Source organism: Perissodus microlepis, chromosome 7, assembly GCF_051167445.1.
Source record: "Perissodus microlepis isolate ML-2025 ecotype Zambia chromosome 7, ASM5116744v1, whole genome shotgun sequence".
In the NCBI taxonomy this organism is placed as follows: domain Eukaryota; kingdom Metazoa; phylum Chordata; class Actinopteri; order Cichliformes; family Cichlidae; genus Perissodus; species Perissodus microlepis.
In genome coordinates this window covers 46,317,047-46,333,783 of record NC_140467.1, presented here as the reverse complement: position 1 = coordinate 46,333,783, position 16,737 = coordinate 46,317,047, and the positions used below count along the sequence as shown (strand labels likewise).

The 16,737-nt window shown below is 41.5% G+C and overlaps 1 protein-coding gene across 1 annotated transcript; it reads right to left on the bottom strand.

Annotated features, from left to right (window-relative positions):
* Positions 1–1,324: 1,324 nt before the first annotated feature.
* dnajc21 (DnaJ heat shock protein family (Hsp40) member C21) lies at positions 1,325–13,401 on the bottom strand. The gene is made up of 12 exons (XM_084935418.1): positions 13,037–13,401; positions 12,428–12,521; positions 12,174–12,297; positions 10,465–10,596; positions 10,012–10,316; positions 9,774–9,925; positions 5,715–5,808; positions 5,391–5,546; positions 5,027–5,075; positions 4,794–4,927; positions 2,661–2,745; positions 1,325–1,821 (listed from the first exon to the last, which is right to left on the bottom strand). The coding sequence occupies exons 1-12, from the start codon at positions 13,131–13,133 to the stop codon at positions 1,660–1,662; spliced, it is 1,584 nt and encodes a 527-aa protein (XP_084791544.1). The 5' UTR covers positions 13,134–13,401; the 3' UTR covers positions 1,325–1,659.
* Positions 13,402–16,737: the final 3,336 nt, after the last annotated feature.

The window sequence follows — 16,737 nt, the reverse complement described above, 5'->3', positions numbered from 1 at the left end:
TGACCCTGAAGAAGAGGTAAGAGGTCCAATGTCATTCCCTATCATTGCCTGATCACTGATCAGGCCTAAGATTCTGACCGCTGAGACGTGAAGTTGATAACACCGATTATCTCCTCATTGTGGCACCTGTTTGCAGATGAGCTATACTAGGGAGTAGATGAACATTTTGTCCTCAAAGATGATGTATTAGAAGCAGGAACAATGGGCAAGTATCAAGATTTGAGCAGGTTTGACAGGGGCCAAATTGTGATGGCAACTGGGTCAGACCATTTCTGCACTGATCAGTATTGATCAAAAGTGGTCCAAAGTAGAAACAGTGATGAACCAATGACAGGGTCACAGGTGGCCCAGCTCACTGATGCATGCAGGGAACAAAGGCTGGCCTGTATGAGCCGATTCCACAGATGGGTTAACATAGCACAAACTGCCAAAAAAGTTCATGTTGGTTCTGACAGATACAAGTGCATCATAGTTTGCTGTGTATGGGACTGCATATGTGCAGACTGGTCATGTGCCCATCTGACCTCTGTCCATCATCAAAAGCACCAACAATGGACACAGAAACATAAGAACTTGACCATGGAGTGATGGAGGTAGTGGCCTGAACTGATGATCTTCTACATCATGGATCATGGGCGATCGTGGCTCAAGAGTTTGGAGTTTGCCTTGTAATCGGAAGGTTGCCAGTTCGAGCCCCGGCTTGGACAGTCTCGGTCGTTGTGTCCTTGGGCAAGACACTTCACCTGTTGCCTACTGGTGGTGGTCAGAGGGCCACCACCAGTAGGCAACTGGTGAAGTGCCTACTGGTGTAACAGCGAGCGCCAGTGCCGGACACTGGCGCCACCGGGCGCCTCGCCTCTGTCAGTGCGCCCCAGGGTGGCTGTGGCTACAATGTAGCTTGCCATCACCAGTGTGTGAATGGGTGCATGACTGGATGTGTAAAGCGCTTTGGGGTCCTTAGGGACTAGTAAAAGCGCTATACAAATACAGGCCATTTACCATCACATGTATGACCAGGTATGTGCATTAGCATCATCATCATTTTGCCCTTGAAGGAGGATTTAGAGGTCAAATGCACCATGATATTTTAAATGGTGTATATGGTATTTTCTGTGTTTAACATTTATAAGACTCATTATTTTTGAGTTAGAAGGCTTTTTGTCAAAAGTTAGCCTTGAAGACCTTGGTGGATGTAAGCCAAATTTTAACAGACACACTAACAAAAACATAACCACCTTGGTTGAGGTAATGATTTCAGGGTGGTATACCAATCTGAAGCATCATCTTTATTAGTAATACCACTATAGACAAACAAGGACAGAGGTTTCCTGGAGATGTACAGATTTAATATTGGAGATAGAAGAGTCACATACACATCAAAAACTCTTTCTCTCAACTGGTTTCAGCATGAAGACTGTCATAAGTTATGAAAGGCTGCTTGGAAAGTTTTAATCATTCCATTCTGGACGATTCACTTTTTGACACAACTGTATTACTGAACATTATAGTGTGATTAAAAAAAACAAAAACAAAGCTACGAGTCAGCCAGTGCTGTCCACTTTAGACCCCTTTAGAGGTTTGTTTGTTTTGTTTTTTAAGCCTTTAAGTGTCCCTGCTGAGTGAAGCTCTTTCAAGTTCAAAAGTCCAGGTCAGGATGTGTTATCTGTTCTTCTTCTTGTCTTTCTTGCTCTTGCTCATGGAGCTCTGAGGAGTATTTCCGGAGAGGGCTGTAGCGTGGCCGCTGGACTTCAGATGGTCAAACAGCTTGTTTCTTGTGGAGAACTCATTATTGCAAGTGACACAACGGAGGTTCACTTCCTTCTGGAGGTGGAAATGGAGATAAGTGATGAAAGTGACGATTGTTTTCTAACAACAAGTGCTGCATTTGAACTAATGAGACAGGGTGAAGCATGTCTCGGCACAGTTCTCCTCACATAATAATCAGGATTTAATTAACAATATTGTACAAAAGTCTTGAGCCACATTTTATTTCTTTAAATGAGGAAATAATGCAAACATACAAGGAAATAAAGCATACAAGTAAAAAAGTCTTCAGTGAAGAGTAGATGAATCAACTCAAGGTTCAGATGCATCAGATCATCTCTTTGCTGAATTTTTAAGATAGCAGATACGGTGCTATTTGATCCTCCACTAGTCCTGTTTCCTAAAACGCTTTTAAGAACACAGTCCAATCCATGCTGAGATATGAGATATTTCCAGCTCTTTGAGGAATCACTTTGTTTCCAAAAATCCAGGGTTTTTTTGCCTGTCAAACTGTTATCCGTTTTTTGTAGATTGCAACATCTTTAGACAGTGTTGCAAAAGTGCCTAAGGACGCCATTTAAAATAGATTCTTTGCCAATTTATCTCTGCAGTGTCAATCCAACACTGCTTTATTGCGTGAGTTAGGTGCATGCTTTCTTTTTTTGTTGGAATGATTCACATTTGTCTAGAACATTAACAAAAAAATGTCTGAAGGTTCAGGTTCAAGGACTGGACTGCAAATGAGTGAAAAAATGTCTAAAGAAAAACTCTGAAAGACCTTCAGAAAGTCTGTCTCCGTGAAAGCAAAGTATAAAGAAATGTGGGGCGACTCAAGACTTTTGCACAGCACAAGAAATATTTTTTAAAAAATCATCTGAATTCTGGATTTTACAAACCTCAGGAAACTGTTCTCCTGTGTGCTGCTTGACGTTCTTTGGTTTGTCTTTTCCTCCTCCCTTCTTTCCCTTCGTCTTCCCAGTGCTGCAGAGGTAACATTCACATCAAGGATATATTTAAAAAAAAAAAAAAAAAAAAATGTTATCACGCTGCACAATTTCACCTAGGAATTGGTTGGTTCCCTCCTCTATCGCACCAAGTTGAGCCCCACACATCCTCAACACAAAAGATTTTGGGCCATGGTGACATGCTGTCCCCTCGCTTTTAATAGACTCAACAGGTACTCATGGCAGCTTTCAAACTAACTCAGAGTTCCTTGCTTCGTTAACTATTACACCACCTATCTCACTCACTCACTCACTCAAACACACACATATCAAATAAAGTGCTTGGGCGCAGCATAAAGTTTAAGGACAGTCTTGTAAGTATAAAAGCACTACAGGAACCTAATCTGACTCAAGAACCTCGGGAACAGGAACAACACCACAGAGTTAACGAGCCATTTAAAAAACAATCTGCAGCTAATCAAAAATTTGACATAAACATTAACAAGAGGTTGTGCGTGTAAGACGGAGAGCTCATATATTCAGCCATGTAGATATATATATATATATATATATATATATATGTGTTAAACGGGTATTAATTTTACACCCTGCCTGCAGTAATTACTCTGGGTGATTACTGCAGTGATTAATGTTTCGGCTGGTAGCAGGTCATTTAACAGCTTTAGCAGCTTCTTAATTCTTGCTGGACCAAGTTGTTCAAGATCCCCATGTTTTATGATCCATGTTGCTGCGGCGATGGCTTGGGGAAATAAGGGAGCGGCCAAGAAGTAAAAACAACTCAGAAGATTGCTGAAACAACTAAAATTGAATTAAGAGCTGCCTGTGCGATATCAAAACCTGGAAGGGTGGTGCTGAAAGTGAGAGCATTTCTACAACTACAATATGAAGTTTACTCAAGGGACAGGGACTGAACAGCTGTGTAACCTTAAGAAAACCATTTATCAGTGAGGCTAAAGGACACAAAGGGCTTCAGTTTGCTAGGGAGGACTAACACTGGACTCAATGGAAAAAAAGTCATGTGGTCCAAGTCTAGATTTACCCTTTGTCAGATTGATTGGTGCATTAGAGTAAGGGGGCTACATAAGTAACTGACATAAGAGCGCTGACGCTGTTGCCGACATTCACGCTTATATTTGTTCTTATGCATTATGTGTTAATTAGCGTGTGGTTGTGCCAGCAGATCAAAAAAAATAAAATTCTGAGACTTTTTTCCGCTCTTTGTTGTCGTCAGTTGTTTTTCTGGGACAAAAACAAAACAAGTAGCCGGAAATGCACAGGAGGAATGAGTAGTTGTTGGCTGTGTTGACTCAACGTGTAGTTCCAAGGTCACATCATCTAACTACGTCAGGTTAAGGGTGCAGATTTCCCACAGGAGCATAAACCCCCAGAGGCAGATGAAGTGATGCACCCATCATGCCTAGCGTCTACAGTACAAGTCTGTGGTTGGTGTTATGATCCGGCGTTGCTTCAGTTGGTCGGGTCTAGCTTCAGCAGTGAGGTCAGCTGACTACCTTAATAAACTGAATGACCACATTTTTTCCCACCATTACATTTTTTCCTTCCCTTGATGGCACAGCTATACTACAAGATGAGAACGCCAGGATTAATCTGGCACATGAAACATGTCCAGATCTCACAGAGAATCTTTGGGATGTGCTAGAACTGACTTTACGCAGCAGTCCGAATCTCCCGTTAATACATGCTTTTGGTGAAGAAAAATACACAAACAACAAAAATGAACAGCCATGCAGTGTATACCATCTTAGCCCAGGTTCTCAGCATGCTTCAACTCAGTGTTGCTACCCAGCAACTTAATGACCTTGCTTTGGTTTCTGCAAGACGGAAAAAACTAGTACCTAGCAAGCCAGCTAAATCTACAGCATTATCTAAGCTGCTGAATGCTTTCAAACAAAACAATGCAGAGAGACTAGTCGGTATGTGTGTCTGCGTTCACAAAAGCAGGAGAGAGAAAGAGAGACAGTGAGAGAGAGAGAGAAAACAACAAAACAAAAGCAACACTTGACCAGAAGACAGACCTAGAGACAGATAAGAAACCGAACTGACCTCTTGACCTCTGTGGGAGGTAGATCATCCTGCTTCTCAGACTCCGTGGGGTCTGCTGCTGACTTCTTGGAGGCATCTTCCTCACAGGTGGTCAGTGCTGGTTCTTCCTCGTCTTCCTCCCCTGGAGCACTTTGCTATGGCATTGGAAAGAGGGCAGAGAAGTCTTCAGAAAGATTCAATTCACAAAACCAGGCACGAACAACACAAGCGATGATGGTGATGATGATACGCACTGGGGCCGCTTTCTGCTGTTTTCGTTTCCGCTTCTGTTTTTTGGACAGCCTACAGGAGTAGAAAGAGAGCTCAATAAAAACAACTCAACCTTTTTAATACGATGCATCACCAAGAAGTTAAACAATTAGTATGCTATTAAATGGACTAAATGGGAGCAAAGCACCACTAAATGGACTGTTTTCACTTATTTGTGCATTCATATTTGTATTACCTCTCCTTTGCATTTTCTCCACACTGCCTGATTTTTAAGTTTCCTAATGGATTTCTGATTATTATGCTTGCCAATCAGGGTAGCAGAACAGTAAAAATCAAGTTTTGAGAAGGAAAAAAGACAAAAAAAAAAAGACAAAATTAAATATATACTTTTGCCTTGGCTTTTCCTCTTCCTCCTCTTCCCCCTCATTTTCATTCTCACTTCCCTCCAGATGCAAACCAAGTGCATCGTCTTCCTCCTCCAGCTGTTGCCTTAGCAAAGCCACCATCTCCCGATGCTTTTTAGACTTCTCGTGGTTTTTCATGCTGTGAAGAGAAGGTGAAGAAAGGGGAAGAAAAAAATATAAAAAGTGTGATGCACACAGATAATAACAGTGATGACGCTGTTCCAAACTCATCTGAGATATATATAAAACAAAGAAAAGTTGCAACCTTTTTGAGTGCAGTGCTGAAAAGGTAACGTTTCACACTCACGCTTTATCTGACTTGAAGGATTTGTCGCACGCTGGGCAGTACAGATCATCGTAATCGTCAATCGTCAGCTCGTCTCCATCCGGCTGCTCGGCCTCTGTGATTGAACATTTACATGCATTTAGTGTAGAGAGAACCAGCAAACAGGAGGCTCTGCTTTTTACTGTACACAAGCTTTAAATCCTTAAAGTTGGATTAATGCTGCATTCCTTTTACCCTGAAAGTCGAGGAACCAGAGCTGACCGTGTTCCAGTTATAGCATTAGTCATAGCCAGAAAAACAGGCGGAGGTTTTTTCTGTTTGATTTTTTTTTTTTTTACCATTCTCCTATCAAAGCACACCCTCTCAGTCGTCACTGACAGCAGCTTTCTTCTGTTTTCTTGTTTTCCTTCATTAAAAAAAGGCGCTGCAGCTCGTTCATGGAAAGAACATAGTTGGTTCTCTTTATGGCTCGTTTAGGGAGTCACAAATCACAACAGCACAGTACAGATTAAAATTCTACACTTGCTGCTGCCATCTTGGATTATAAAAGTCAGGGATTTTTGGGTGGGAACTTGGGATTTCGGACTTCCCATTTAATATGGACCACAGCATTAATGTTGATATAATAACAGCACCAATTGTATTTATGTAGCACATTTATTTTAACTCAATATGCTTAAGACAAAAATCTAAAAACATACAAACCTGCAAGAGTTTAAGATGAAAACATAAAAAGTAAAATACAAAAAACACACACACACAGTGTGTGTAAGTTATTAACAGCAAGCCTGTGATAATAAAAGTGGTTCAGTCTGTTTCTGAGTGTATGCACAGATTTGATTGACCTCAGGTTTGCAGGCAGCTTATTCCAAAGAACAGGACAGGACTCAGACAGTGTTCAGTTCCTGCTGTTCATGCCAGAAAGCTGAGGAAAGTTGTGACTGGATATGCTTATTATCAGAGATTTTATAAAAGGAGGAGATCTAGCACACAAAGGCTCCTGAACTTTATCCTACATGGGATGGTGGTTGTCCCACTTTGCTCACAGACAGCCAATCGGCCACTGAATCAGCTGCCTGTGGTGGCAAAAAGTATTCAATGCATCAACAGTTTTCTTAATATATACATTTCTAAAGGTGCTATTGACATGAAATTTTCACCATATGTTAGTAACAACCCATCCAATTCACACATGCAAATAATTGGTGGTTTGATTCAAGTTTTGTGTAATAATGAGAAAAGACACAGGGAAGAAAGGGAGGTGCAATAAGGTGTTGAAAGTCATAACAGCAGCTGAAATCTATCAGCAATTACAAAGCAATCTTGCCACTTAGTGCAAATTAATATCAGCTGTTCAGTCCCAACTGATGGCTTATAAAAAAGATGTCTCATTACCAAGGTAATGAAACAAGAAACATCTCATGATGGGTAAAACCAGTGAGCTCTCACAAAACATACTGATAGCAGTACGTTTTGAAGGTTCCAGTGAGCACTGTTGGGGTTATAATCCAGAGGTGGAAAGAACACAATGTCATCATGAACCGACCATGGACAGATGTTCCCCGCAAGATAGACCAGGCTTAGAAGAGTTGTCCAAGAGCCAAGCTCCACAAATACTGGGAGAGTACAGTCTGGTCAGATGAGACCAACACTGAACCCTTTGGATGCCATAACACACCATGTTTGGAAGTCAAAAGGCACTGCATATCGCCCCAAAAACACCATACCAACAGTGTAGTTTGGAGGTGGGAACATCACAGTGTGGGGCTGTTTTTCAGCATATGGCACTGGAACGCTTCATCTAATTGAAGGAGGGATGAATGAAAAAATGTACCGGGACATTCTTGATAATAATCTGCTGCCATCTAGCAGGATGATGAAGATGAAACGAGGGCGGACGTTTCAGTGAGACAATAATCCCAAACACACAGCCAAGGAGACTCTCAACTGGTTTCAGAGAAAGAAAATAAAGCGGCTAGAATGGCCCAGCCAACCACCCGACCTGAATCCAATTTAAAAATCTATGGAAAAAGCTAAAGCTCAGAATTTATAGACGGGGCTCACGGAGCCTTCAGGATTTTAAAGATGTTTGTGTGGAAGAATGGGCCAAAGTCAATGCATGCGACTAGTTTCTCCATGCAGGAGGCATCTTGAAGGCTGCTAATATTCAGATGCTTGTCATATGCTCAACTATTGGAATATGTGTTCAGTACTCGACAGTAAACGATCAAAGCCATCAATGAGCACAACCGAAAAACTCACAATTGGCAATTTAAAAATCTGATATTCTGATATAACAGTCGATTTTTTTCCTGTCAGCCACACCAAACATCTGTTATGAGTAATTATTTATTTACTCTTTTTTGCTCTACTGGGCTCGGGTCAACTGATTCTTGTGTTTGTGGCATTCCAATTGCGTGCCTAAAAACAGGGAAGTTGCAGAGTGGCCTCTAGTGGACAAACTGTGCAATATCAACACAATCATAACATGGTTAATATCTAATATCAGCTGATAATATCGGCCTGCCAATAAATTGGTTGGGCTCAACTGAACATGCAACAGCTGCATGCAGACAGTGTCACACCAATAAAAATGAACACATCACAGCCATTAATCATAAATCAGAAACAAACAAGACACAGTTTAAGGCTACGGCCGCTGCGACTGAGTCACCCCGAGTCGGCACTGATGATCACAGACGATCAGCCTCGCCGGCATTCGGTGAACTCGCTACTTCCGTTTTATGCAGCCGCAGCGGAAGGTGCACAGACTCCCGCTGAATTCACCACCAGCTGCGCCGCTGTTTCAATGCACGATTAGCCTTTCTTCAGGGTCGGCCGTAATACAAACATTATTCCAAGCGATACAATATTGTCAGATAATGCAAAGGTCCTCATAAAAAATTCGCTCTATGACCTTTTGAGGCCATGCGCTGATTTACAGCCCAGCCTTGGATTTCTCTAACTCATAAAAAAAAAAAAAAAAAAAAAAAAAAAAAAAAAGATGTATTACATGTCACTGAACTGCACTAACTTTAATGACAATGGCTACAGTAACTGTTTACATTCCTACAATTATTTACTTTTTGATACAAGCAGCTTTGAGAAGACCATTCATTATTGTACTACTTGCCATATATCATTTAAAATATAAAAAACATAAAACAAACAAGGAAATGCTTCCAGTATGTTGAAAAATCCGTGACTGTTTTCTCAGACATGGACTCGATATATGTTCGTGTTTCAGATGTAAAAAAAAAAAAAACACACCACAACAACAACAACAATAATAATAAAAAACTTCTTTTTTTCAGTATCTGCATCCAGCATCAGTTCATCCAACACTGCATTTACTGAAAACTTTACGCCCACACGACCAACACAGCTTTTTCCCTGCAGACTGCACCTCAACCTTCATAGTTAAGGTAGCTGTGTTACATCACTTAGAACTCCTAGTCAAGTGCAGTTATGGGAGTAGCATGTCCAGTTCATCTGTATATGGATGTGTCCGTCTCTAATGTGCTGTTGAAAGTTGGAAAGTTAGAAAGCCTATAAACAGATGGGATAAATCCAGGTTTTAATTGGTCTACTGTTTACCAGTAAATGTGTCATCACTGTTTACATATTTGAGGGACCGCATGTTGTGTAGCTATGGAGCTGACCTTCTGAGGGCCCCTTTATAGCTGCCGTTCGGCATGGCACGACAAAGTTGACGTCATGTCTGCTGTCGCAAGCCGCAGTTTCTGCCAGTCGTGAACCTCTCGATTTTTGAAACCTAGCGTGTTGCGCCCTTGCCGCTGAGTTGCAGACGTGAGTGCATGATTGTGTCGGTTTGTAATGATTTATCAGTGCAGAAGGTCAGAGACTGACACATTATACAGAAGTTGCTATAGTTCTAAAAGATCAGACTTAACTGCTCCCACACCAGAGCTGACACGAAGGTGTTGTCTGAGTAACGACACCTATCGTTCAGCAGAATACTGCAGCGATGAGCATTAATACTTGTTGCTGTGTGGTGACGTTACCGACGGCGTATGACATATAATGGGGACATGAGACATGAGAGAAGGTAACCCTTACCTCCGCCTTCTTCGCTGTTCTTCTCCAGCTCCTCTTCCTCACTTTCAGATGCATCTCCAAACTCTTTTCCGTACTGAGCTTCTATCTGCTGCAGCTCCTTCTCGAGTTCAGACATGGCCGCCCAGCTCTGCTCCTTATACTCCTCTGCCAGTCTTGGATGGACATACTGAGCAGTGTCAGGAAGAAAAAAACAAAACAAAAACTCAAATCTGTCCCCAGCTACTCATCTTTTACTCACTTGGCCTGTTTGAGCTTCTGCTGCCGTCTCAGCTCCTCCACTTTCTTAATCTTCTCGGCATTCTGCTCCTCCACCAGTTTCCTGTGGGCCTGCACGCGGCGGTCGCGCTTACGCACAAAGGCCACCAGCTGTCGCACCAGATCGTTGCGCTCCTTTCGAGCTTTTTCTCGAGTCTTTTTGTTCTCCTTCTCCATGGCCCTCTTCTCCCAGCGGTTGGAGGCCTGCCTCGTATCGTACTCCTCCTTCCAAGCAAAGTTTTTGCGAGTGCAGAAGCTCTGCCAGTAGCCATAAAACACATGCACTACCTGTGATGCAAACACAGAGAAAGCAAGACTTGAAGAGCAGAACACAGATCTTTGTTTGTTTTACGCACGGGAAGTAGCAGCTAAAGGAAAACAAAAAAAAACTGCTTTCTGTTTGAAACAGCTGCTGACGTGTGTTTTAAAGCCTTACGGTATCGTAATCACTCTGCGAGTCCCCGAAGGGAGGAAACTCCTCTTCCTCTTCCTCATCTTCCACCTTGCTGTGTTCCATCTCCTCCTTAACAATGGACTCAAAAAGATTCCTGTAAACGGTGTAAAAGCCCTAGGGAGAGAGGAAACAGTAAAAGAAAAAATCTGAGAGACACAAAGAATTTTCTTTCCCACAGTCACTCAGGGCAGCGCTGCCAGAACGATCAGCGAATGCTGATGCAGTAGCTGGGTTCAGGGTCAAGGCAGGGGCATGCTGTGTAGGCTGAGATGGTACAGCAATATACTTCAGAGTCTACCCCGACCCTCTAGTTCATTGTCATAGCAACAATATTCCACTAGGGGTCAGTCTCGCTCATCAGGTACCTTCAACAGCCATTAATGAGCGGTCCACTGAACCACATTGAAGATGGGAAGATAAAGGATCTCAGATAAATCTCCATCATTAAAATTTACAGCTGTGATCTTTGATTCTAACAAACGACAATCAGCTGATACCATGATGCCGGCTTACGACCAAAAAACGAATTTGTAGTCTTCAAGTAGGACCTACTTTGATGGTGAACCCCAACTTGATTTGGACCAAGCACACATCAGTTTCATTTTAGACAACAGCGTAACCTCCAAGCCTGCACATACAGCTGCATTCAGCTCCAGTGGTTCTTTGTCAAATATATATTTTGGAAATTGAGACAATAAATAAATAAATAAATAAATAAATAAAAAGCCTTGGTAGAAATGTTAATGCTTGCTTTACCTTGGTTTCTTTTATTAATTCACTTTACTACTCTCTCCACACTTTGGCTACGTCCACGCTAGCCTGGATGAATTTGAAAACTGTGTTTTCGTCTGAAAACGCTGCACATCCACACTATCGTTTTCGGTCGTTTTCACAGAGTTGTGCGTCCACATTGAAACGGCCGAAAACGCTTACGTTCCAGTACTGCGCATACGTGAAACGCAAGACGATTCAACCTACCTCATTCCTGTCTGCCGTTTATTTACTTGCCGGCTCTTTGAAACGTCGCAGCAAAATGCTGAGGAAAAGCCCCGAGTTTTTTAAATGGACTAACAATGAGGTGGAGTTGTTGCTGTGAGTAACACAAAAGTACAAAGTTGCAAAAGCGAAGAGAATTAAAGAATTTGAAGAAAAGCTGTTATCTCAGGTGTGAGTGGTGCCACAGCTCCCGAGTTGAGTTTCTCTTCCAAATGGCCCCAAACAACTTATGTGGGATTTGTTTTGAGTTCCAGGGCATTTTTATTACAGCCATGGTTATCGCACATCCTATCGAGTTTATCTCACATGGTTTATGCTCCTGATAAGCCTCACAAACTTAAGCCTTGAATATACTTTCAATATCCACGAGTCTGCAACGGTCTGCTTGGGTAAGAGTGACGTGATGTTTGTTGAGCGGTAAACACTAGGGTCCACATGGACTCCAGTAGACGCCATGTCCGCAGTAGAGTATAATGACAGCTTTAAAACTATTTCTTTTCACGCCCACCAACAGATGCAGCACAGAGAAAAAAAATTACATCATGTTGGCCGGTAATGTTTCTTGCCTTATTGAATTTCCTACTTTTTTCAATACGCATTTTTATCTTTCTTGTCAAAAAAACTAAATTGTGTTAAATAATCTGATGGCTTGAGGCAACACCACCCTTTGCGCACGCGATCAAACCCACATATACCTTCTCATCATCTCCGTAGCCTGAGTAACATGTGACCGTGAAGTACTGCAGCAGGTCAATGCTGTCGTCTTCATAATCCCCACTGAGCCCTCCTTTCAGCAAAGCCTCCCTGTGATTGTCATACCTGTAACACAGGAACAGCCAGAAGCACCAATATGATTTATCAAGTCTGCACAAACCAGTACAGCTCAGACTATGAGCAAGGCTCTGGAATCTGAGGGTCGCATTATTCGGACTGCCGTGTTTGTACGAACCAAGCTCTCTCCTGTGGGTCACTCAGGACGTCATAAGCTGCCTGAATCAACTTGAACTGCTCTGCTGCTTCCTCTGCATTGTCCAAGTTTTTATCTGAAAGTTTCAGAAGGAAAAAAAACAAAACACTTTGTATTAGAGGGACTCCCTTGCCTAAAAGACTTATTGATAACATCACGAAGCAGCAAATCATGATGGTGACATGTTGGTGCAAGAAACAAATAAAGAGATGAGAAATCAGACAAACACAACACAGTCTATAGCAGTGAATTCCTGCAGTGATGTCAGAAAAACACTCAGTGATGTCACAGTTCTGAACTGACATCTTTTGCTGTTGTAAATGTTGTGATAACTATTTAAATGCTGTCCCTGACCAAACAGCCTAACTAAACAGGACTACAAATAAACTGAAAAGGGCAAACCCTGCCCGAAAACCAACTAAGACTAAACGGCTTGAATTGTGACTACAGTTTTTTAAGTAATCAAAAATTAGATTCTACGATAACTCAACATTAAATCTACTCCCACAATGCTAAATGTTATACACGTATATCTTAGAAGATGCTAACGTCCCAGTACCATTATTATACTGACAGGTTGCTACCACTCACCAGGATGCCACTTCAAGGCCAATTTACGATAAGCTTTCTTCAAATCATCGTCTCCCGCGTCACGTTTCACACCCAACACTTCATAGTGACACTTCATTTTTAAGAGCAATCAAATAAACAGAATCAATGATCACGTTGTCCCAGGCGAGGTTAACGGTAGCATTCGGCTAGCGACCGGCTAGCATACCCGCTGTATCTCTGAAAAAGTCAGACTTATTTAGCGGTAGCGACAGTAGTGTGATGTTAGCCCTTACATGTTTACCGTTTCTGTCACTTACAAACAGCTTCTATATCTGAAGTTACTTTTAAACGCGTTTTGACACCGTAATACACACCACTGTGTGCGGGACTGTCTGAGCTGAAGCCGCTAAATCTCGCGAGATTTCTTCTTTGCTTCTTTCAAATACCAGTAAATTCAAAGGTGTGGCTGATCTTTGTTGCCCTCTATAGTTCAAACTTGATCTGTGATTTTTTTTTCCAGACTCAGAAATTGTTAATTAATATTAAAAATAAATACAATAAATAAAATTAAAATTAAAATCCGACTTCTGGTGAAAAGTACGTGAAGCATTCAAATCAAGTCCTTTCAGTTCATCACATTAGCAAATGCTGCAGGTTAGATTAGCCTTTCAGCATATGTTTTAATCCCCCCTCATTTTCCCTTGGGGGTTGCCAGTTTTGCTGTTCTGTCTTCACAAACTGGCAGCACATCACTTTAACTTTCCGTGGTTACAGATCGGAAGGTATCACTACACTTCCTCTCATGCATTTATCCATCAGTTAACTAATTTCCTTTTAATCAGGAAATTAGTTAACTTTTGTACTTTTAACACTTGTACTTCTTAAATTATCTCCTGGATTTTACAAACAGGCAATAAAGGGAAGCTAATACGGGAGAAATACACGTGTTTTACTGTCACAGTCAATCTTTCACTACTCGTTCCTCTACATCCCTGTCTTCACGAGCTCATGGCGCCCTCTAGTGTTAACAAGAAAGCTTGATGCTTGTTGAAATAACTACTAAAGACCTAAATTTAGTATGTCCCTCGCTGAAAACAAAGGTAGTTTACAAGACACCCAAACTGCCACACCTCTGTGTTTTATTCTTTTATAATCAATCATTCACTCACCCACTGTGCTTCACCTTAGTCATTGTGAGCACATGAAAACCTCTGTACTTAGAACTAAACTTGAGTCATGTTACAATAAAAAATTTAAGAGGACATTACGTATTTTAAATCTGCCCTCATCTCGTGTTTATGGAGGTCAAAGATGAAAAATAAAACCTATATATAATGTTCAAAAACAAGTAAAACAGCGGCTTGTGTCAGCGGGTTTTGGATTTAGTCCATGGTTACATAAATCTCTGTTTGGGACAATGCAGTAATAATTGCACAGGTCTTTTGATTTTTAGTTTTTTTCCTAATCTGCTTTGTTCTGATTAATGCCTTTTGTGTATGTTTCTCCACACGCAACCCTTTGCGTGTCTGCAGTATTGTTTCCACCAACAGGAAGGAGCAGGTAATTATAAGCAGATTAGGAAGTGGTAACAATGACTTGAATGCTATTCTTCTTCATATAGGAAAACATCCCACTGGGTATTGTCATCATCAGTGCCCAGAAAAGAAAAGACATCAGGGCTCATGATGACATTAATAAGGGAATAATAAAAGGAAAGATAAAAGACCTATGGGTGCATGGCTGCAAGGGTTAGGATATATGTTGTTTGACAGCAGAGATGAAGATGAGGACTTGGTGTGGTACAGGCAGCCTGCAAACCGTGGCAGCAACATAAGCGTCTTGTCATACTGTATTTCAAAAATAACCAGCCATTATCAGCATCCTGTACCCTAACGTTGGCGATCAGGATAAGCGGTCACACATAGCTGGTTACCAACTCACTTGGCCAACTGAGCAAGCTGTGGGGGAAATGATTATTCGATCCCTTGCAGAATTAGTTTGCTCGTTTACAAAGAAATGTCTCTAAAGAAACAGTCTCTAATCTTCACGTTAGTTTTAATGGAGAGACACAAAAGATAAACCAGAAAATATAAAAAACACACACACACACACACACATTACATAAAAGGTATGTACCTGTACTTTTACAGTATTTGGTGAGGAAGAAACACTTTTTGGCTAGTAAAGCGGTAAGACGTTTCTTATAGTTGGTCACCAGGTTGGCAACCAGATCAGGAGGGATTTTGGCCCTTCTCTCTAAATCCTTGTGGTTTCTTGGCTGCCACTTGGCAACTGGAAGCTTCAGCTCCTTCCACAGATGTTCAATAGGAAAATTGGACCTTTGGTGTGGTGAAGCTGTCTTGTACTTTTAGCAGAAAAGGAGCCCGAAAGCATGACGTTTTCACCTCCATGCTTGACTGTGGGAATAGTGTTCTTTGGACGTTACTCAGTATTTCTCTTGCTCCAAACATGCAGGGTTGGGTTGATGCCAGACAGCATGATTTTAGTTTCTTTTGACCACAGTACTTTCTCCCAAGTCTTCTCTGCTTCATTTAGATGTTCACTGGCAACTAGATGGGCTTTAACATTTGCCTTATTGAGCACGGGGACCTTGGTGGTGCTGCAAGACGTCAATGCACTGCAGCATAGTGTGTTATCAAAGGTCTTCTTAGTGATGGTGGTCCCAACTGCCTTCAGAGCCTCCTGTATAGTTTTAGACTGATCTACTACTTTCCTCATGATTATCTTCATCCTATGAGGGAAGATCTTTCATGGAGTACTAGACCGAGAGTGACCAATGATTATTTTATATTTCTTCCATTTCCAAATATTTGCAACAATTTTCACCTTCTCTCTAAGCTTCTTGTTGATGGTTTATAGCTCAGTCAAGCCTTGTGCAGGCCTCCAATCTGTCCCTTACATCCTTTGGCAGCTCTTTGGTTTTGCCCATGCTGGTGGAGAGATGCTTTTTTCTGGATTATAGGTTGATATTATCCCTCTTTCTATTAAAATGAAACTAGCAAAACAAAAAACAAAAAAAATGAGAGAATGTTAATTTCTTTGGCAATGAGCAAACTTACAATTTCAGCAGGGGATCACATTTCCCCCACTGTAGGTGTGAGCACGTTCACATGAAAGGGGTGATTTGGCAATCACACTTATTATTACATTAACAGAGAATCAAAATAACACAGCTACTAAATCAGCGACATGAGAGAAAAAAAACTGTACTGTTTTGTGTTAAAAGTGCTGTATGAATTTGTGAGTGCTTTCAGTGTTTTGGACAGTAAGACGGGAAAAGAGCTACATATTGGTAAAGTGTAGCTGACTTCAAGGCAGGAAGAAAAGCTGGGAAAAATGCCAATCGTGCGAGTTAACAAATTTATCAGTATCACAACTTTATCATTTAGGAATTGTGACATTGATCAAGACTTCAGTCGGTGGAGAGTTCATACCTGTTCATCTCTAATCTGGCGTTGTGCCAGAAAGTGTTTTTTTACATGTAAGATGTTTGCTTGTATTGATAAACAGACTGTAGTCAACAGGATTTACAAAGGGATTATATTTTAAATAAAGAAATTACCTGTTTTAGCATTTCTCCAGTGCTTACAACACCATCCAGCCACGACTTCTGAGGGACAAGCTGGAGCTATTGGGAGTGGACCAGCACATGTCCCAGTGGATACCGGACTATCTCACAGAACGCCCACAGTATGTGAGGACACAGGGTTGTGTCTCTG

What these genes read in the sequence shown, in the direction of transcription:
- dnajc21 (XM_084935418.1), bottom strand. Translation starts at nt 13,133, where the DNA reads ATGAAGTGTCACTATGAAGTGTTGGGTGTGAAACGTGACGCGGGAGAC. An exon ending in CGCAGAGTGATTACGATACC is followed by an intron (nt 10,317 to 10,464) that starts GTAAGGCTTTAA and finishes TTTGCATCACAG; the next exon opens with GTAGTGCATGTGTTTTATGG. An exon ending in CAGGAGAACAGTTTCCTGAG is followed by an intron (nt 1,822 to 2,660) that starts GTTTGTAAAATC and finishes TTCCACCTCCAG; the next exon opens with AAGGAAGTGAACCTCCGTTG.